This window comes from Rhinatrema bivittatum, chromosome 4 (assembly GCF_901001135.1).
Source record: "Rhinatrema bivittatum chromosome 4, aRhiBiv1.1, whole genome shotgun sequence".
Taxonomy (NCBI): Eukaryota; Metazoa; Chordata; class Amphibia; order Gymnophiona; family Rhinatrematidae; genus Rhinatrema; species Rhinatrema bivittatum.
Window position 1 is genome coordinate 346,270,119 of NC_042618.1, and position 22,446 is coordinate 346,292,564.

The 22,446-nt window shown below is 42.5% G+C and overlaps 1 protein-coding gene across 8 annotated transcripts in view; it reads left to right on the forward strand.

Moving 5' to 3' along the window:
* The window catches only part of CACNA1G (calcium voltage-gated channel subunit alpha1 G), a 468,525-nt gene that overhangs the window by 386,831 nt on the left and 59,248 nt on the right, over positions 1-22,446 (forward strand). For 6 of the 8 annotated variants that reach the window (XM_029600643.1, XM_029600645.1, XM_029600651.1 and 3 more), the window contains 8 exons: positions 745-795; positions 7,124-7,275; positions 10,422-10,531; positions 15,259-15,392; positions 17,835-17,905; positions 19,084-19,162; positions 19,256-19,377; positions 21,863-22,204. In XM_029600643.1, the coding sequence (XP_029456503.1) occupies positions 745-795; positions 7,124-7,275; positions 10,422-10,531; positions 15,259-15,392; positions 17,835-17,905; positions 19,084-19,162; positions 19,256-19,377; positions 21,863-22,204 (1,061 nt within the window). The remainder of the gene's footprint in view (positions 1-744; positions 796-7,123; positions 7,276-10,421; positions 10,532-15,258; positions 15,393-17,834; positions 17,906-19,083; positions 19,163-19,255; positions 19,378-21,862; positions 22,205-22,446) is intronic. The other 2 variants (XM_029600647.1, XM_029600650.1) reach the window with 1 other exon arrangement.

Consider the following 22,446-nt stretch of genomic DNA (forward strand, 5'->3'; position numbering starts at 1 on the left):
AGTAACTCCCAAACCATTCAGAAAATAACTCTAAAGTCTTCCAGTGTATAGTGCTAGTCAGCCACTCACGGGGAGCATTCCAAAATGGCTGAATTTTTCAGTTACCTAAGTTGATCAAGTGGTACAGTTCACATTTAAAAATACAGGATTTGCCATGTACTGTGTTTTTGTTTTTCCAACCATGTCCTCTCTTCCCTGCTTTGCTGGTAAATACTGTGGACAATTATTTGAGAGATGTACAAGTAGGCTGTGAGTCATGTGATTTTCCACAAGAGTTGCTGGCACCATTCTTGTCAAGGCATAAAAAGTCTTGGTTCATTGGACAGTGGAATAATGTACTGCAAGATCAAAACATTAATCAAAAACAAGAAAGTTAATCAGGAGGAAAGAGAGGGAAGGACACTGGAGTATAAGCAACATTTGTACTGGTAGCATAACTACTAGTAAATAGTGTTTTGTCTACGTCATGCTAAAGTCTCCACCATGATTGCTTATATGGCTATTTTTATTAAGAGCACATGACTCACAGATCTATCATTATTCCACTGTGTTGGAATGCTGAATACAGTACCAGATTTAAGGTTTTTTTAAATCTAAAATAAAACAAAAAATTAAAAACAAATATATATATATATATTTCATAAGTTCCACCTTCTGAAGACGCTCAGGACAGGACAGAGAGATAGAGAAGTCTACACATGATGCATGTCCTGCCAGACGATTAACAACATTTCATTCTTCTAGATCTCATGCTGGATGATGTAATTATGGAGAGCTCAGCCAGTGCAGTGCAAGGTACTGGGAAGTCTTACGTCTCGTCTGAGTTCAGTGGCAGTGTTGTGTAACTAACTGCTGTCCGATGCGGATGTGAGGCGTCCCACTAAACTGTGTGTGAAGTCTTGTTTGTTCACACTTCATTGCACACATTTCATCTAAACTGCAGGGTCTGCAGACGAAATTCATAGGATTAACGCTAAAAGAAACTCAACCCCTTTAATTTATGTCAGGCCACGCTTTTTATTTTCTTTCAAGAATGTTTCATTCAGACGCTGATGGAAAAGGGGCTCTTTTTCAGAGATGATGTGATGCATGCTCATCCCTGGTTCCGTGAGTTTGCTACCCTGGGGCTTTAAGCAGTTCCAGCTGTTAAAAGCCTCCATCATCCAGATTTGGTGAGGTGGCCCTTTTTGGGCGTAGACTTGTGCACCTCCAGATGGAGGAGGCAGAGTCAATTTAATGTAGCATTTTTGTTCTGCCTCTTGTGGATGGTTTGCCACTTCAGGGTGGATTACAGAAATCACTGGTTAAGTTGAAATGGAAGCACTACATCAAATTAATTCACAAACAAGTTTGCATTGCAGTCAGATTCAGTAGCAGGACCGGAGCTCTGAAACAAGGGATATTCGTAGGACCTTGGGTAGGCTGGGGGGTCCTGCAGTGGTTTTTGAAGACTAGCATTTTTGTTCTGGCAAGAGTACAAGTGTCCCCTGGAGCTCTTGCATGAAGGTAGATTATTCAGTCCCCCTTCCACCCCCAATCCCACACACACACACTTTCACTGGACATGTTATGCACGCTATGCTTTTGCTCCCTTTCTTAAACCTTATCCTCACAGGAATGGTCATTTAAAGGGTCACCAGAGCACGTAGCGGTGGCTTTTGTCTGACAGAAGTTGTCCAAAAGAGAGAGAAACCTGCAGTATCTGTCCTTGTTGCCACTCCGTTGGCCAAAGGTATAAGCGAGACGTTTGCAGTAAAGGGCGCACAGGAGTGGTGCTCTCTCCGGTGCAGAAAAATGATTGAGGATTCAGAAGTGGGAATCGGTTATTCCCAGGATCATAAGCCCTGAGCAGGCTATTTTCATCTTTAAATTCTTTATCTAGATTGTTTCAGGCAATTACATGAAAAGGTAGCCTCAGGATGAAGGATGGGAGAAAGCCAAGAAAGGCGGCACAGGGAAACACAAATCCCTGACTTTAGTTGCTAGAGAGATAATCTTGTTTTCCCCATTCAATTTTCTTACTAATGCTGTCCTTGATTATTAACTTGAGGGCCCTGTTCACTGATGACTTTGTTTTCTTTTTAACTAGAGGGACTTCAGGGAAAATAATCTTTAGTGAATAGGATCAGAGGATAATCTTTTTTTTGCTTTAGATCTTCTCTCTTCCTTCTGCCTTTTTTTCTTTTTAGTTTTGACTTGAAAAATACTTCATCCCTCTTACTCCCCTTCCCGCCCCCCACCCCCCTCATGGGGCAGCACTAGAAATAGGAGCAACCAGCCGAGACATAAGAGTCACAAATTTTCATGGCAAGCTTTTCTGCTGTAAATAGCACAACTTTTACAGTCATTTCCCGCAAGTCGTATTGCAGCTTAATGCAATATTTGTCTCAGTAGCACATGCCCAAGACACACAAGATTTTCAGTGTTAAATACGGGACTGCACTATATGACTGCACACATAGCATGTCAATTGCAAACACCCAGCATCTTCCTCTGCTCCTACGGAGGGAAAGTTAGCGAGTGAAGATGAGAAAAGGGCCAGGGTCTTCTACCAAAGCCCAGGCTTCTAAAAATAGCCCACAATTTTCAAATCCATCAGGCTTTCAACATATTTCCTTCCAAGGATTGGATTTCTCTTGGAAGGAGAGGGGCCTTGATTTTTAAAGATTATTATTAATTTTTTTTTAAAGTTGACCTAAGCGGTGCCTACCCACCCTCAAGTCCTATTGCAGCCACCCCAAGCCTCATTTTACCCGTTCATGCTCCCACCTCATTCCAAGTGCCCATTTTACAATGCAGACTCAGAAAGAGCCTTTAAGCGTGTGACTGACAGATCTGTGCTTTGTGTTTCTTTTGTGTTATCTTTTTGTGAACCACTGATGTTGTTGAATATGGTGTGTTCTTGTGCTTCAGTCACCAGGTTAAAGAATAGAAAGGCACCTTTCAACGCTTAAAATGTGGCATGCGAAGAACATTTAAATGCGCTGTTTAAAAACGTAGCTCAGTAAGAATCCAGAATGGTTTCAGCCAGTTCATCTGTTTTTACATGTTGCAAAGGATTTCTGTGGCTTTGTGAGTGGCTAAACTGGAGCTGTATGTCTGTGGCATACTGTTAGCTGGTGGGTAACTGGAAACTGCTAGGATTCACATCTTATGCTTACAAAAAGAAACGGAATGGAAATAGTTTTCTTTTCATGTTGCGAAAAAAAAAAGTCCTTTTTGTATGATAAAAGTCAAGCAAGAGCAAATTATTTTTACTTACAATATCTTTTGGTAGAAATCATGCAAATTTTAAGTCTACCTATGTAGTAAATGTTTACCTCCAGCTGCTTAAGGAACCCATATCTCTGCAGCAATGATCCTTTCAGCTTCAGAGCCCTGATTTTTTTTTTTTATAGAGAAAAGGACCAAATAAGAGAGAATCTGTAGCTCATAAGCTTCGGAGATCATGCAGCTTTTGAAAATTCACGTATCACAAAACCTTTTTCATGGGTCCATTAAAAAGGTATCGCACCCTATAAAGATTTTGGTGCATATTAAAAAAAAAAAAAATTGGTCCAACCAAGACTGGGTCCTTTGTAAATGAAATTAAGTTTCAGATCTAATTATACTGACATGCTTAATTTTAGTTCATCAGCTTTCATTCCCTCTCTCTACTTTAATTGATCAGGCAAAAAGCAGCTAGATTTACAGCCTGAATTTGTATTTAAATTTTCTCCTCTCGGTTTGTCTTGTGCTTCAGCTACCTCCTCCCCTCCGTCCTTTGCATCCTCATTCTGCCAGTTTAACTCCTTAACAGTAGCGAACAGCATGCTTAACCCTTCCAGGGAATATCGTACCTATGTAGGCGCTATCTGTTTTCTCGCCAGTATATCTCGCAGCAGTAAAGTACATTTTGGTGTCCAGTTGTGATCTGCAGCTGGAACAAATGGATGTCTGTATTTCCCAAGATTTTTGGTGGCGTACGGAGTTTACATCTATCTAATAAATGCAAACAGCACTGCGTGGCGAAGGCAGGCACTTTTTCTACAGAGACCAAAAGGAGGAGGGGGAAAAAAAAGCTCTGTAATGAAACTTACAATTAAATTTGCAGAGGTTTCTTTAAATGTTAGCTTTCTCAGACATCATGCAGTAGGCAACTCCTCTGTACTAAAAGTTCCGTGCCTACCTATGCAACTCTGACTTTGCAGCCCGCAGGTGCCGTGGGGGGCTTTGCGACTCATTTGCAGGTAATAACTGTCTACAAATTTAACTAAACTGCATGAACAGCATGTCGATATCAAGAAAGCTAAATAGTAGCATATAAGCAGGGTCACCAACCCACCGCAGCGGTAAAGCTATAGGTAGCGGGCAGACTGTCTTGGCAGGGCGCCTCTGCTTCTTGTACGCACAGTGGGCTTTGAGAAGCCCGCAGAGGCATGGGCCAAAGCTGCTTAAGAATGAACAGCTGCCCAAACCTTCAGACAGTAATTGCTTTTCGATGCAGATGTGCTCACACCTCCTCCTTTCCAGGGGCTTCAATGTGTGCACGGTGTGTTGGTAGGACCTGCCTATAAGGCTCAGCTTTAAAAGTAGGGGAAGAGAAGCATTTGCACCCAGAATGCTTTCCAGTCTCTTCCGGTTCCTTGCTAGTCAGTTCTATTCTATGGGACCTGGAATACTTGACAAGCACACAAAGCTAAATCCAAGCACAAAACACAGGAGACAATTTCCACACATGGCATTAAACCAAAACCATGGCTGAGCTATTCAGTGGGGACAGGAGGCATCAAGGCTTAGATGACATACGCAGTGCACACTATGTACGTGATTAAATAATTTAGTTTCTTTATGATGATAGATTATCACTAGACAAGGTTCATAACCTGAGCTCTATTTAATTGAGTTCATTTCCAAGTTTTATCAGAATGGGTCCTTGCCATGGGATTTGACACCGGCTGCTGTAGATAAGGCAGTTTATTAGAGGCAATGCTTTCTCCTGTGTAAAATTTCAGATAAATACACTTAGTGCAAAGGGTATTCAAAACAAGAATAAGACTGTTCATTTTGTTTATTACACTGAAGAAGACTCTTAGTAGCTCCAATTCCCATACAATAAGCTGAAGGAACCTTCTGCTCCAATATTTTAACTTCTGAGGTTTATATGATCTAGGAAAAGGCTTTCTGGGAAATCAGTTTTATAATTTGTCAAAGTACAGTGAAAGGCAGTGTAGAATTACAGGCAGTCAAATTCTGCTAGCAGACAAGTGTATTGGCTCCCATCCTTTTTGCTATAAAGAACCACCACTTAGAATTGTTTCAGATAAAAAACAGGTTGGAAGATCTTCAGCAAACTTCCTTTCCTGGAATTCCTGTTCCTCCCCCCAAGATTATCAGTTAACTATGGAGGGCTCCGCATGGCTTACGAGCGAGGAATATATTTTGGCCTCCAGTTGCACGAAATAAAAACCCTGGAAATCCTGAGCCATGGACATCTCTCTAATAATCCAATACCAAAAGTCAATATTGGGCTTGTAAAATATGCAAGACAGTCCTTTCTTCCTCAGTGTGCGTTCTGATCAGCTTTCCAGGGAAATGTTAAGAGTTATCTGCTCAGTCTGGCCTGTTCTGTTGTAGCAGTGGGTGTGTGTGAGAGTCAGTTATGTGTGATGGAGCACTCAGAGATGGGTAACTGGCTCTGGGTCAAACCTCTGCCCATACCAAGGAGAACGAGAAACAGATGAGGCAGAAAAGCCTACCTTTGTGCCACTGGAAAAAAAAATACCACCTGGGCAAAGCCATTCCTTTTTTTTGCATGAATGTCATAAGACTGAATTTCTCTGCTTGGCGGAGCGATAGGTAAAGGAGCACTTAACCTCAACTTGCTCTGAGCCACGCCAGCTCCTTAGATTTTACTGCAGCTTAGATAAAGTAAGTAGATCCGTGAATGTTATGGTTTACAGCCTGCAAAGGTCGTACTAATTCTCAAAGGCAAAGTACACAGGTATGCCCATCCCCTCCCACTGACCCTGCCTGCACCCGCTTACACCTGCGGAAACTGCGTGCAAAAATAGGTAAGAAACCTTTACAGGCATACGTTTGCAAAAATACCCGCATAAGTGCTTCTCTAGCCCCCCACCCCCAGAGATCACCTCCACTCAGTCCAGGGAAGCTTGCACACGAACTTGACGACTGAGCATAAGTTTACCCACATCTCTGGGCAGGCGGTTTTGTAAAAGAGCATTTCCATATTTCCCCCCCCCTTCAGAAATCCCTTTAAAAATTACCCTCCCTACAAATGAGACATAAATTAACATCAGTGGATTTCATCAGCAATTCATTTTGCTATTACTACTAATAGTTAATATAATTTATGTAGCCTCTTCCCCCCCTAATGAGGTCTATAATATAATGCTTTGGAAACAACATGCAGCCTTTAGGATAGATGGTTCTTCAAGAAAGTACCCAGCAGAAGTTTGGGCTTTCGAACGATGACGTTTCTTTTCCTTTTTAATTTCCTGTTTATTGGCTTTTATATCATTATACAAGCAATGTTGTTTCTCCCATTTATATAATTCTAGTTTTGTCTAAGGTCTCCCAAGGTGTCCGGGGAAGAGGGAATTTGAAGACAGATATCCCAGAAAACATCCAAACTTGATCCTAAACACAATCCCAACGCTGTAACCACTTCCTCCCCAAATTACGGGCAATAATGTATGTATTCCGCCCTGTTCCCGGCAGGACGCCAGACTAGAGTTCATCAAAGAGCCGATCACGTTGTTGGTCACTCATTGTTCTAGTATGAGGCCGCCATATTCTTAAAAGAGCTGGCAATGGAAAATCTCAGCCCTCAGGGCTGTCAGAGGTGGTCTTTTGGCTGAAAACACTGCCCGTTCTTCTCTGCCTTTATTTCTAATTCCGTGCTGGAAAGCTGAGGATCGCACACGTGAGGTGGGAAATGTTTCCTCAGGTACATTTTGTTGGTTTTTATAACAACAACAATAATAATAATAATAATAGAAGAAAAACAACCACCCTATGAAGGAGAAGTTAAGTTGATTTTTTTGTTGTTGTGTGAGAGCTGTGGAAATGTGTGTGCAGGTGACGGTGCCCTGACCTGCATCTCCAATGCTTCTGTCCCTAGAAGCCCAAAGCAAGCCCTACTATTGTGACTATTCCCGCCTTCGGCTTCTCGTCCACCAGATGTGCACCAGTCACTACCTGGATCTCTTCATCACCGGAGTGATTGGCCTAAATGTGATCACCATGGCAATGGAGCACTACCAGCAGCCAAAGGTACCCACAAGTCCTCGCACAATCCTTCCTGTTTCCCTCTACCTTTCATTTGCTGCATGCCAGTCTGCACCATTGATTGCTATTTCACAGCTGCACACCCCCGTTGAAAATCAACGGTCCAACAACATTGCAAAAATATCCTTTTTAGTTCTACCGAGCATTCCTCCAAGCAAAGCTTTCAACTTTCACTGTGGCCCTGGCGAGCTGCGAAGCGTAGAGCAATATTTCACTCCCTGCTGCAGGCAGTGTAGAGATTTTATGGCACCAAGGAGTTGTACCGAGAATTTGCCCTCGGTCAGGAAAGACTCAGTCACTGCTTTTCATATTTATTTAGCAGAATGGTTCCTCATCACAGAGAAGCACCTTTTGTGCTTAAAGAAGAGCAAACTGGTATCAGGAGACACAGACTTAAACCATCCTCGACACACATACCTACACATAATGTAAAAAAAAATCACTAGAAATGTTATGACTGCATTTTTTTGTGTGCGTGTATGTATCTAAACTCATAGGCACTTGCCATATTTAAAATGTTTGATCTTATCACAGCTCCTCCTCCGTTCCATATATATCACAGTGCCTCTTCAATAAACTATACAGTGCTAGCATTAACACAATCTGCACTAAACACCAGGTACAGCTTTTCAACCAAACCCCAGGGCAGGGGAATTGGACAATTCTTTTCTTGCAAATGATAATAAAAAAAAGAAACCAAGAAATAGTATTCCAGCTGCCATGACACACAAAAAACATTGCTGTATGAAGTGATTTTGATTATTTAAATCCTTTCTACTTGCTTTTTACTTATTTTGTGTTATTTTTTTTATTTCTTCCAGTCAGTCTGTGACAGTGGATAGCACCCAGCAAATCTGTCACTTTTCTCTCAATAATTCTGTTAAACATTAAAGAGCAGATTTTAAATGCCCGGCGCACGTGGCCGGGCCTTGTGCGCACCGGGAGAATCTTCCAAGAGGCCCGGCCATGCGGGTAAAGGCCGGTACGGGCTCAAGTGCCGAGCCTCTAGGAAGGGGCGGGCCGGAGCCTCGTGCGCTGGCCAGCTGCCGGCACGCGCATGGCCGGGCCTCTTGGAAGGGGCGGGCCGGAGCCTCGTGCGCTGGCCAGCTGCCGGCACGCGCAGCTTACTTCAGCTTGGGAGCTGAAGTAAGTTGAGCAAAAAAGGTAAAAACAGATTTAGGGGTTGGGGAGGAGAGGGGAAGGGGAAGAGAGGTTAGGGTAGGGAACTGGGGAAGCCCGCGATGCGTCGCCGCACAAATTTGCACGATTTTACCCTGCCTTGCACACGCCACGTGCACATGTGAACACAGATTATAAAATCCGGCGCCCATGTGCGCACAGCCCACCAATTTTATAACATGCGCACTCCGGCGCCCGCATGCTATAAAATGTTTGCATCCATCTACCTGTGTGAGAGCAATATCCAAGGCATTTCTCTTGATTATTGGTCACTCTGTGTGCAGGCAAAAGTCCATGCAGTTATCAGCAGTGTGCATACTTTTATCTGCATCCTGCGAAGGTGCTGCCGGGAGATGGGAGGAGGTCAAAGAATGGAACAGCATGCCTAGTTGTCATTATACAAAATCACAAATGTTTTTTTGTGTCAAAAAAAACCAAAAACAAATTATACACAGAGAAAGCAGGTTCAAATCTAGGCATGTAATTTTTCCTTGAGCCATGGTCAAAGCAAAACTACATAGTTTTGCTTTGACTCTTGGTGCATACCCCCTAGAATTAAAAGCGGCTGTGCTGTGCTCGCAAACGGAGAGAAAAGGTGATACATGCGGAGGTAATGAGCAAAATCTCTAAGACTTATCATATGAGCTGCCTAACAGTCTCACGGCCATTAGAGAAGCTATGGAACCATGCAAACTTCTGTCTTCCTTCTCAAAGCATCCTGGGTCCTATAATCCTGTATTAATGTGTTTGCAAAAGCAGGACAATTCCCAGAGAGCAAGGCAAAGTTTCCCTGCTGAACTGAAGTTTGTTAGCAGTTCTGTATAGCTGCCCAGTCTGATGACATTCCAGAAGCAATTAACACTAAGTACTGGGGGGAGGGGGGGGCTTCAGGGGAAGGATTGTATGCTTTCTGAGCTACACAACATAAGAACATGCCATGCTGGGTCAGACCAAGGGTCCATCAAACCCAGCATCCTGTTTCCAACAGTGGCCAATCCAGGCCATAAGAACCTGGCAACTACCCAGGCCAATATACTTTGAATTCAGTTCAATGAACGGCTTTTAGGGGGCACCATAAAGACATCAATGAAACGTAAGCCTCTTAACATGAAGGCATGGGGGTAGCCTGTCCAGGACGGCAGTTACAACCCTAAATGCTTTGCTGGGCAGACTGGATGGATCCTTTTGGTCTTTCTTGCCATTTACTATGGGGCTGATGCAATACATTTTGCGGAAAGCGGGCGCGGACTTATCAGCGCCCGCTTTCTTAGTGCAAGCATGGCGCCCGCAAGGGGGGGACGCCATGCAATATGCAAAATAGGGGGTCGCGCTAGCAAGGAAGCAATAGGGTCGCTTGCGCCACCTTAGTGCCTCCTTGCTATCGCGGCCCCACAGCGACTGCCGGTTATGAAGACCGACGCCGGTAATGAAAACGGATGCCGAGTTTACTGGCGTCGGTCTTCATAACTCTGCCGTCTGCCGAGGTTTTTGGTTTTTTTTATTGAAGAAGTACCGAAATGCAGTTTTTTCTGCTTTTCTGTACTACTTCTACGTGCGCTCAGCTATTAACGCCTGCTCCAGGCAGGCATTATTATCTGAGCAATAAATGTGCGTCTGAGGCGCACATTTATTTTTTTGAATGCAGAGTGGATGAGTAATAGCCTCTTGTGATGAGCCTGCATGTGATGAGCCTGCATGTGATGAGCGCTAACTCATTCACTCCGCGTCGGATGCGCGTTAAATAGGCGCTAATCCCCCTATTGAATTAGGGGGTGGATTAGCGCCTATTAACCCGCGTCCGACAGCGGGTTAAACAGTGCGCTCATATGAGTGCACTGTATTGCATCGGCCCCTATGTTACTATGAAACAAAAAAAAAAGCGGGAAAAGATTAGCTGGCAGATAAATCCTCAGTCGAGGACAGAAAATAAAATTGTTTCTCTCTCCCTTCAGGTACTAGATGAAGCACTGAAGATTTGCAACTACATTTTCACAATCATCTTTGTCCTGGAGTCAGTTTTCAAGCTCACTGCGTTTGGTTTTCGGCGATTCTTTAAGGACAGGTAATGTTAACCCGAGGAAACAAATTAGGATGCAGGGAGACTTGGGCGTAACATTGGAAAATATTTCTTCAGAGAAAGAAAGAGAGAGAGAGAGAGTAGTGGCTACATGGATAACCTCCTTAGTAACAGGATTCAAGGCAGGGCCAGGGCTAAGCGCAGAGGAGTGAAGGGAAAGCCATGGATCTGCCAGGGCCTACAGCATTGTACCTGAATGTAATCTGCTTTTGAAATGCCGAAAAGCAAAGAATAAAATAAGTAAAGAAGCAAAATTGGGCAGGCTAGATGGGATGTACAGTCCTTGGTGGCCATTTCTTTATATTACGAGAAGGAGGAGAAGTCTGAAAGTTGGTGCAGTGCTATAGACGGAGCGCAAAACTTTATAAGTGGATCTCATCCGGTATGCAGGAAGTGGCTGGCCATGTGTAAATGTTTTCATAGAACAATATCCTGAAACTGAGAAGAGCTTTGGTGGTACTTTCTTCCTATTCCCACCCCCACCCCCAGTCGTGATCTTTTTGGCATATTTGCAATGCTTTTCATTACTGTTGAAAGTCTTTTGTTGTTTTACCACAATGGATTCCTCAAATAACCTAAAAAAATATATATCGCAGCTAAACAGGGCTAAAGGTAAAATGATAGAACCAGTTACAATGTTTGAACAATTAGATGGTTAATGAGAAAAGGTCAAGGAGTACAGAGGGTTGGGTGTAAAAATGGCAAAAGCCCAGCAGAAGCAAAGTGCGGCACGACTCATTGTGCGCACGTCCTTCTCCAAGAATCCACAAGTCAAACCTCCAAGAGCATCATGGCAGTAAAAAAGGAAGTGGGTCCTCCAAATTCAAAAACAAGTTATAAGGGTAATGGCATGCTCTGGAAGAGCTTTATACAGTAAATAATGAGCTTAGTCTTTCACCGGTGACTTTTCGACGAACACCAATTCAGACTGGGACTTTCTGTGGTATGAAAGACAACAAAATTGGAATTGGCGAGATCAGCAAGATTACAAGTTTTCCTAAAATATTTCTCCTCATTCTGGTCAGCTACTGTGTATACATTAGTTTAATTGCTTGAGATTTGGGGTGTTTTACCTTCTTTACGTGGAAATTTTGAGGCGCTGAAGGAACATTTGCTGCTCCATCACTACCGCACTGCAGGTTCAACCAGCCCATAGAAGATATTACCAAGCCTCGTAGCAAAAAACATATTCTCAGATTCACTAAGTTCTGCTGGCTGCATACAGCTAGAAGAATGATGATAATACCGAGCAACAATATCTCAAGACTAGCTAAAACTTCGGTATGATTTCATAAGCATGTTTCCGATTGAGTCCATTTACAGCAAATGTTGAGAGATCAATAATCAGTAAGCCGGCTTACGGACAAGTTGTCCAGCTACAGTTAGCCAGATAACCTGTCCTGGATATTCAGTGGGGTAACGTCCCACTGAATATCCCAGATTAAAGTTGTCCAGCTACCTGTATCTGGGAAACTTTAAATCTAACCAGATATCTTCTTTTTTTTTAAATTTTTATTTGTAAGATTTTCATTCATTACATATCAAGCATACATATCTTGAGTTATTATACAGGTTAACAACATAGAAAATATAGAATAGGTACATTTTCTTCTATTTTAAACAGAAGCTAAAGAATTTCAAACATTCAAATAAGATAAACCTGCCTTCCAAGGGTCCCAAGAAACCTAATCCTTAATTTTGAAATTATTTGCAAGACTAAAATTTACTAGCCTCAGGGTTAGAATTATTGCTTCCGAGAGTATATATTCACATTTTTTGTGCTCTATCCAGTGGCACCCGGTGTAGAGCTCAAAGTGGGTTTTAACCTATTTTCAAGAAATTGAGTTAATTGAGTGGGTTGTGTAAATATATAGGTATTTCCCTCTGACTTTATTATACATTTACAGGGGTGTTTCAAAATAAAAAACATTCCCATTTGAATCACCTATGCTTTTAACACTAAAAATTGCTTCCTGCACTTCTGTGTTGAAGGTGCCAGATCTGGAAATAGCTGAACCCTACAGCCCATAAATTCTTTGGACCTATTAAGAAAATATTTCTTGAAGATCCAATCTCTGTCAGATTCTAACATAAGTGTGATTATTAAGGTTGAGGGTACTACTAAGCTTTCTTCTGATTGCTCTAAAATTTCAGATACATAATAGTGTTATTCACTACAGGTTTCTTTTGCTGTAACTCATCTAATTGCAGATTCCCAATATTCCTTAACTCTGAGGATTTTCTTATGGGTGGTAAATAATATAATTTAGAAGTTATTGGTAGAGTAAGTTCAGGTAGATTCAAAACTTCCATTAAATATTTCCTTCACAATTGTATTGGTGTTGAAACAGGTGTTTTAGGAAAATTTACACAACGTATATTTCTCAGTCTAGCAATATTTTCTAATTTTTCTACTTTCAATTGCATTATCTGGTTTTCCTTTATAAGTTCTACTTGTACATCATTAACTTTGCCCGACTCACTTTTAATCTTAAGCAATTCAGATCTTATATTACTATTTTCAGACTCCAACAATTCAATAGTCTTCTTTACATCATTTACCATATTTACCATTGTTGTCATTTGCCCATAGATATTCTTATTCAACTCATTTATGGCCTCCCAAATATATTCCAATGAGAATACTTGAGGCCTTGCCAGAGATTTATACTGAGGCATACATAAGCCCACTTCCCTCGTACAGGTACCTGGATCAGCAACTCTAGTGAGATCATAATCGGTACCCTCAGTGTCAGTATGAGTTTTAGGTTTTTCTTGCTGGCTACCCTGTCTCACGGGAGATCCCACTAAGCCAACCCCTTTGGTTGGACTTAAATCTCCTGGGGTCAACAAGAGCCTCTCAGCGGGTTTTACCGGTGGTGTTTTCTTTCTAGGGGAGAGTGAGATGGCTAGGTCGAGAATGTCGGAGGGCTCTTCTTCTCCCCTACCAACATTCAATGACCCCTCAATCCCCTTCTCTAACCCTCGACATACATGAGCATCCATTGGTCCTACTAAAGAGGCCAACTTGGTTATATCCAAGACCTGATGTTCCCTAGCTTGCCTCTTTCAAGCTGAGTGTGGCATCCTAACACTATTAAAGACAGGGATGCAAATATACTAGGTTAGTTACTTACTTGGTCCCTGCTTAAACATGGAGACTGGGATAGAGAAAATAACATCAATATAAATTAAAATAGATGATACCTTATTCTTAAGACCAATCTTGAGACAATATAAAGAAGAAAGATTATATCTGAAAAGAAAAAATTAATCTCAGCTGCACGCGACTTTGGTGATGCGCCGGCGGCGGCACGCACCGCAAAGGGGCCGATTTTATGGGTCCCTATAGACGTCGCCCATCAATGACGTCAGAGTGGGAATTCCTCCGTCTGGGCAAAGGACACTTTCCAAAACCCCCAGTAAGGCCTCCGGGCCTTTTTTTCCAATTATATCTGGTCTCAGTCTCAGTTTCTTAGCACAAAGGAGCTGATTTTATGGGTCCCTGTAGACGTCAGATTGGGTGGAACCCGGAATTCCTCCGTTGGGGCCAAGGACGCTTTCCAAAACCCCCGGTAAGGCCTCCGGGCCTTTTTTTCAATTATCTCTGGTCTCAGTTTCTTAGCGCAAAGGGGCCGATTTTATGGGTCCCTGTAGACATCGCCCATCAATGATGTCAGAGTGGGTGGAACCTGGAATTCCTCCGTTGCGGCCAAGGATGCTTTCCAAAACCCCCGGTAAGGCCTCCGGGCCTTTTTTTCCAATTATATCTGGTCTCAGTCTCAGTTTCTTAGCATAAAGGGGCTGATTTTATGGGTCCCTGTAGACATCGCCCATCAATGACGTCAGATTGGGTGGAACCCAGAATTCCTCTGTCGGGGCCAAGGACGCTTTCTAAAACCCCCAGTAAGACCTCCGGGCCTTTTTTTTCAATTATCTCTGGTCTCAGTCTCCAACCAGATATCTTTTGATTATCACTGGTTAGGTGTAAAGATATCCAACCTTGGGTGGCCTGATAACTTTACCCTTAGCCAGCTATATTGAAAAGAATATAGTCTATTAAGTGGAGCTGCAGGTTAAAAAAATAAGATTGCGGGCCTAGTGGTCCTATCACTTACCCCTGACTGTAAAACCGTTGTGATGGTGCTCTACTATACGATGGTATAGAAAAGTTTTAAATAAAATAATAATAATAACATCCACCCCCACCTGAGCTCGAAATCCAGCCCCACCCAAGACCTCTCAAACATATTTATTTTTATTTATTTATATGATCCAGTGCCACCTCCACTCTCCTCCTGCCCACTCCTCAGTCCTGTCTAAAATCAACTAAAATTTACCTTCCTGGGCACCCCCTGCCTACTTCTCTCCCTATCCCTATCCCAACCCTAAACCTCACACCCGTCCAATACATTTAAACTTTCTTTTCAGCCTGGACTGCAGTAGCAGCCCACTGTGACCTGGGCCCGGCGCTTCCATCGTTGCTAGGTGAACTACTCTGGAAGCAGGAGCTGAGCATTGTAACTTACATTTCCAGCGAAGCTCCCCTAATAACTTGTCATTTAGCTGGATAACTTGTGAATTATCCAATTAAATTGCTTTGAATATGAACCTGTTAAGTGCACTAGTATGGTGACATAGGAATGAAAAGATTTGATTTCCACTTTACTGCATGAATAAATCCATGCTCATTTGGTTTTGGTTGCTTTCAGGTGGAACCAATTAGACTTGGCTATAGTTCTTCTGTCCATTATGGGGATCACTCTGGAGGAGATTGAAGTCAACGCTTCATTACCCATTAATCCCACCATCATACGTATCATGAGGGTCCTCAGAATTGCTCGGGGTGAGTCTGCCATTAAGAGGATACTGGGATGAAGATGTTCAGGACAGGTTATCTCCATCCAGTGCAATTGTTGTTTTCTAACTGAACAATAAAGTATGATTAAGGCTTTCATTCAATTTTTCTTTTTCAATTGTAACCTTGGCAGCAGCTACGTAAAAGGAAAGAATTTGATAATTGAAAAAAATCACTGCAAAAGATCAGCCTGCTACACTCAGATTCTCAGTAGCACTGGAGATTTTTTTCTTTATCAGAAAAGCTTAAAGATTCTTATCTCCAGGGCGAAAATTCTGGATCATTTAACAAAGGGGGGGAAATAAAACTATAACTTCACTGATCCCTAAGGAAACCCCCAGAGATTCAGGAGAAGTAATAGGGATGACTGCTACATTAGCTAAGCAGGAGAGAATTACACACAACACTAGGCATCTGGGGAGAAGATGACCCCAGTGCCAAGCCAAGCCAAAAGTCTGCAAGCCTTAGGAGAGGAAGGATGGGGAGATGGCTCACGAGTTTAAAACCTCACATCTTGGTTTGAAAATGTGTCTCATGTTTCGTTACTGCCTTACTTACCATATTCAAATAAACAATAATAATCCTTAGGCATCTCAGAACAAGACCAAGTAACAAACCCGCAGATTTGAAAATGTCCCTATATTTACTCCTGGGGGAATTCTGCGCAAAAATTTTAAAATTCTGCGCACAAAAACTTAAAATTCTGCAAACTTTATATTGGTCAAAATAACACAATTTACATGCAGTCTTTAAGTAATTACATTTTAAATTAATACAGAAAAAAGTTATTACTTAGAGATGCAGAATTTTAAATATTTTGAGCAGAATTTCCCTAGAAATTCACTGTAAGAGTGTCCCTTCCACTCGCTCTCCCTACTCCCCTGGCCACTTTGCCCTCTCAGGCCCCAACTCCTCCACCTGCCAGTATCTCTCCCCTCCACCTCTAGGCTCAACCCCTTTCACTCTATCGCCAGTCCCAGAGTTTGACCCCGTTCTTAGTACTGCTCCTCACACAGGCTCCCTCCGTCCCTCCCTCTCTCACACACATGCTCCCTCTCTCTAATACACATACACACACCCTCATAGAGGCTCCCTCACACTCTCGCACACACACATCCCTCATATAGGGTCCCTTTCTCTTGCATACACACCCACACAAGCTCCCTTTCTTTCTCACACATACATCCTCACACAGGCTACCTATGTCTCTCTCTCACACACCCTTTCACACAGGCTCTCTCTCACACATACACAATCCCTTCACACAGATTAGCACCCTCACATGCACATGATCGCTTTTTCATACACACGAGCTCCCAATCTCTCTCTCTCTCACACACACACACACACAAACACTCCTTCACAATCTCCTCTTATAGGCTCCCTCTCTCTGGCACCCAAACTCAAGCATCCCCAACATGCTCTCTCACCTCCCATGCACTCTCTCACACACCCCTGCTCTCTCTCTCACCCTCCCCTCTCTCACACCCCTCTCCCTGCTTTCTCACACTCCTCTCCCTGCTCTCTCACACCCCTCCCCTCTCTTCTCTCACACCCCTCCCCTCTCTTCTCTCACACCCCCTCCCCTTTCTCACACCCCTCTCCCTCTCCTCTCACACACATTCACTCTCACCAGGGCCTTCATCTTCGCCACGAGCAGAGCACAATCTGCGGCACAAAGGGGCCTTCATCTTTGCGCACTCCGTTCGCGGCATGCCGGGGTCTCCTCTGCAATTTTCTGCACAGAATTTGGCAAGTTTGCGCAGGGGGGGGAATTCTGCGCAAATTCTGTGCTCCGCAGTAGCGTAGAAATCCCCCATGACTAATGTGATCATTTTTTAAGAAAAAAAAAAAGGGAGAAAAGTGGGTTGGTATAATTCTCCTGAAAGTAAGGAATAATAAAAAGGGACCTTCATTTTCAGTTTTTATTTTATTTTTTTCCCATGAATTTATCAGTGTTTTCATAGTGAAGGAAAATGGGAGAATACTGGTAGAAAAAATGAGTTAACTAGCAAATGTATGAAGAGGGTAACTATGAGAGAGTGACATCAGTAGAATTTGAAATATAAAAAGAGAGAATCAGCCTGACAGATGGAGAGCGGAAACACTGGTGCTGTTTCTTGCAGGGTTCATGATATTGAAAGGCTATAACTTGACATTACTCTGACACTGGACTTGAAGGTGGCAGAGTAAAAGGCTTCTGGCTGCACTAATTAACAAGAGAAGATTGTCATTACTGTATCTACAAGTTGGAACAGCTATAGAAACAGATGATGAAACAAATGTGTGTGTGTGTGGGTATATATATATATATATATATATATACCCACATACGTATGAATATATATATATATATATATATATATATATACATACATATGTTATCACTGTTTCTGTTTAATATTAATCATATTAATGCCTTTTTTGCAGTTTTAAAATTACTTAAGATGGCGGTAGGAATGAGGGCCTTACTGGACACGGTTCTTCAAGCACTGCCTCAGGTAATAAGCATTTCCGGCCAATGTGATGCCCACCTCTCCAGTAATTATATCAGAGCCCTCTGGCTTCCTTAACTACAGGGGCCTCTTCTGGGAACACTGTTTTTGGGTTAGATAGAGACGCTAATGTTGCTTGCTACCTTTGACCTTCCCTTCTTGTCCTGCTTGCCCCTTTCTGACCACACCTACACGGCACTTCTGGATGTCATCAGCCTCACTGAACAGGATACACTATGACCCTGTTGTTTATTCCCTAGACTTATTGAATTGCTTTTCTAATAAATAGTCCAAGGCCATTGACCCACACAGGTGTCCCAAACATTCTAACCTTCTCAGTACTAGATTGTAAAGCTTCACTTTTTCAAATGATCCTGCCTATGCTGCGTAATAATCATACAGTCTCTTTAGATTCTCCGGCTTTGCTCACTTAAGGGCTAATTTTAAAAGCCCAGTGCTCGGGAAATCTGGGATGCGCGCATGCTGCGCAGATCTTAAGAGGTCCGCAGCCACACGCATATCTCCCAGTATATGACTAAAGTCGGTAAGACAAAAGAGGGGCGGGCTGGGGGCGGAGTCTGAGCAGGGCGGGGCATGGGCGAGCCAGGACAGCACCTTCAGTGCACATGCGCACGCTGGACCCGACAACCTTGTAACCTGCTGCTGCTCCAGACTGCGGGTAAGTATTAAAACAAAAAATTCTAGGGTAGTCAGCAAAGTTTTAGGGTCTGGGGCTGGTAGGGTAAAAGAGAGGCAGGTTAGGTAGGGGGTTTAAACGTTTGCTCCTTTACTGGATCGAACTGGGAGGGAAGAGGGAAATGGGTCTATCGTGTCATCGCACGTACCTACTAAAATCCCCCACCCTTATGCTATCGAGACGGGATTCGCGCGCACATGCGCACGTTGATGTAAAATCATGCGTGCACATGCACGCGGACGTGCATGTTATAAAATCGGTGTGTCCAAGTGCACGTGCCGGCAACCATGCACACATGGACACCTGCACGGGTCTTAAAATCTACCTTTTATTCCCCTAATAAGCAAATGCTGAAAATTTTATAAGAAATGCTCCGCCTTTGTTGCGTTGGTCTTGACCTGGAAAAGGGCTTTCTGAAGTGGGAGAGAAAATTATTAGATTTATTTAAAATCTCTTCCTTGTTTCATTCTTTCCCTTTTGTTCACAGGTGGGGAATCTGGGTCTTCTTTTCATGTTACTGTTTTTCATATTTGCGGCACTTGGGGTGGAACTTTTTGGTGACTTGGGTAAGTTTAGGGGAGAAGGAGGGGCTTGACCAATGAAAAAGAGCAGGTGAAATAGGAATTTCTTAGGACGTCCCTTTCTCTCTGATTTTGCAGAGTGTGATGAAACTCACCCCTGTGAGGGTCTAGGACGGCACGCAACATTTAGAAACTTTGGCATGGCTTTTTTGACTCTCTTCCGGGTATCAACTGGAGATAATTGGAATGGGATAATGAAGGTAAGATGTTATTGGGCACTAATATTTACAAGAATAATGTTTTGTAAGACGCATCTTCTTTATGTTCTGATCTCCTTTTCTGTGGATACTTTTGCACTTTCATATGTTCAAGACATCATAATGCATTGCTAGTGCAACGCAACCAACCTGTGGGCCAAAAATTGGGCTCAACAACAATAAGAGTTGCATATTCTGTAACACACAGTACAATAAATGTAAGACATTCCTTTGGACTGCTGGTCTGTACCTTAGTAATAGAAAATTCTTTGAAGCTGCATTTAAAAAGAGATTTCTCTATATCTCTCTATATCCTTCCTGCAACACAACCAGGCCTGATCATGGATCTGAGCTAATGTATCCAGTTTAAGCTATTTTTTTCTCTAATTTACTGTTTTTATGCTGGATTAATATTGCTCTCTTAGGCCTAGATTCATCATTCTGCTATAGATATAGCGGAATGACCCTGTTAGTTCTGTTAGTAAGTGGTTTGGTATAGAGAAGGATGTTTAATCTGCATATCAGTTAACCTACCTCACAAATGCATGTTTGTCTTATGCATGCCACTCGCCCTACCCCACCCCCACTTCCTGATTTTCTTATATTTATTTTTTATTTTATTTATTTATTTAAAATTAATTAACTGCCTATCAACTTTTCTAGGCGGTTTCCAATACAACATTCATAATCATTACAATAATCAGGTCAAATACATATTCAAACAATAAAACAGGACAAATTAAAACAGCAAAAAAAGACATTAAAAGTAGAATTATAAAAATCAATTAAAAAAATCAATAAATAGCAATAAAATACATAAAACATAAATTTATAATCCTGCCATAGACATCCAAATACTGTTTAATCATGGCCTGCCCTTAATCATCTATTGTACATAGTACACTAATAAACCTCCCATTACCATCCATCTGCTACAATCTTTCCATTAACACTTTATTCAATAATACACTTAATAATCCTGCCATTAGCTACCAAATTTAGCTGTCCACTAATACACTTAATAATCCTGCCATAGGTTACCAAATTTTGCTGTATTACAACCCCCTGCAGTTACATTAATTATCTTTATTGTTTTATGCCTTGACTACCAGTTCATGTAAATACCTATTATGTCCACCACCAATTTAATAATTTCTGCAGTGGAATCAACTCTACTTCCTGTTCCTACTGAACTTTCTGGTCTCCACTCAAAGAAGAAACTCTTACAGGCCGATGCAATACTGTGCGCTGGCTGCAGCACACGGCTCAACCCACGATTGGATGCGCGTTTTGGATTTGCGTCCATAACCCCTGATGCAAAACGGGGGTTAGTGCGTCCAAAATGTGCGTCCAATCGCGCACATAGGTAAGAGCGCTCATCACACGCAACTGCTTTTCTGTAATTCCTCTGACTTAATATCATGGCGATATTAAGTCAGAGGAACTAAAAAATTAGAATGTCCGGGAAAAAATAAAATAAAATAAAAAAATGGCGCCGGCGGTCAGGTTAGGAAAAGAGATGCTCAATTAACGAGTGTCCATTTTCCTAACCTGTGGCTATTCATCGGCTTGTTAGACTGCTCTTATTATCCTCCTATTCCTCCTCCCCCCCACCCCCCAGAGGAAAAAGAATTCCGATTGTTACAGATCAACCTCAGCTAACATGACTAGCGCAGAGCCTCCACCCTTAGGTAGGTAAGAGTTCTAGCCGAACCCATTGTTCCAAGAGCTGGGCCTCCATGGGACCAATCTAAGATACAAGATGGGAGAGCAGCGGTATTGGAGCTTGAAACATATATCTTCATACTAAATATGACAAAGGGGGAAACGTAAGGGTGCTTTGGGTGAGTTCTCTATGGAGACAGGCCGCTTGGTGACAGATTATACCAGATTGTTCAGAGACTCTTTCTTGCAACTTTCATTCCACCTAACCTACCTGTTTTTGATTTATTCTGTATATACCCTTCTTGATATTAACCCAGGCCTTCTGTTTTTGTCTATCTTATCTCTTTCTTGACTGAGATTGTAAGCTCCAAGAGCAGGGTCTTTCTCTTATGCAGTTCTATACAGCCCTTCATATGTCTGATGCCACTATATAACTAACAGTAGTAGTATGAGTTTAATTTTGTCTTCTTCTAAAGAATACTTCATGTGGACCAGTGACTTTTCCAGCCACTCATAGTATTGCAAGATGGTTCTGTTTCACAGTATAAAGTCTATTATATACTTGAAATCTCTGGTTACCATCAGTTCTTGGATCAATTACTAAATGTAGGCAATAGGCCAAGTCATGAGCCAGGTGAGTGTGCTTAAAAAAATCCATGTAAATCCAAAACTTTTACACAAGAATATGACCCAGGTTTGCTCTCTGAACCTAATCACCTTTGACGTGCCTAGCAATGCCTACTAACATGTAAGATAATGAAGAGATAAAAGGTTAATCACATGATTGGTTTATTCCCCCCCCCCCCCCCCCCCCCAACACCAGGATACTCTGCGAGACTGCGGCGAGGATTCTACTTGTTACAACACGGTCATCTCTCCAATCTACTTTGTCTCTTTTGTGCTGACCGCGCAGTTTGTTTTGGTTAACGTTGTGATTGCGGTGCTCATGAAGCACCTGGAAGAGAGCAACAAAGAGGCCAAAGAGGAGGCGGAGCTGGAGGCGGAACTGGAGCTGGAACTGAAGACTCTAAACGCCCAACCCCCGATCTCTGACCCCTTCACCTGGACTGGAGCAGACCCAAGGGAGAGACCGGACAGCCCCGAAGGACCCAACAGCCCCATCCAAGCCAAGGTTGATTCTCAGCTCTGCTTGGTTCAGCCCATGGTGAGACGCTAACAGTTTTATTTTGTTTTGTTTTTTTAATTATTATACATTGACTAATGAGGCAAGTTAAAAGCATGTGCACAATACACCACAGGCAGCCTCCTTTTCTAGCCAACCGAATATTCATAGCAAAGCAGGTGCAAAACTGGAACAGGTCAGACCCTGTGGACAGTTGTTATGACAATCTTGTCATCTCTGTTCTGTTTCAGAAAGCTTTATAGCGCTCCAGTATCCATACATTA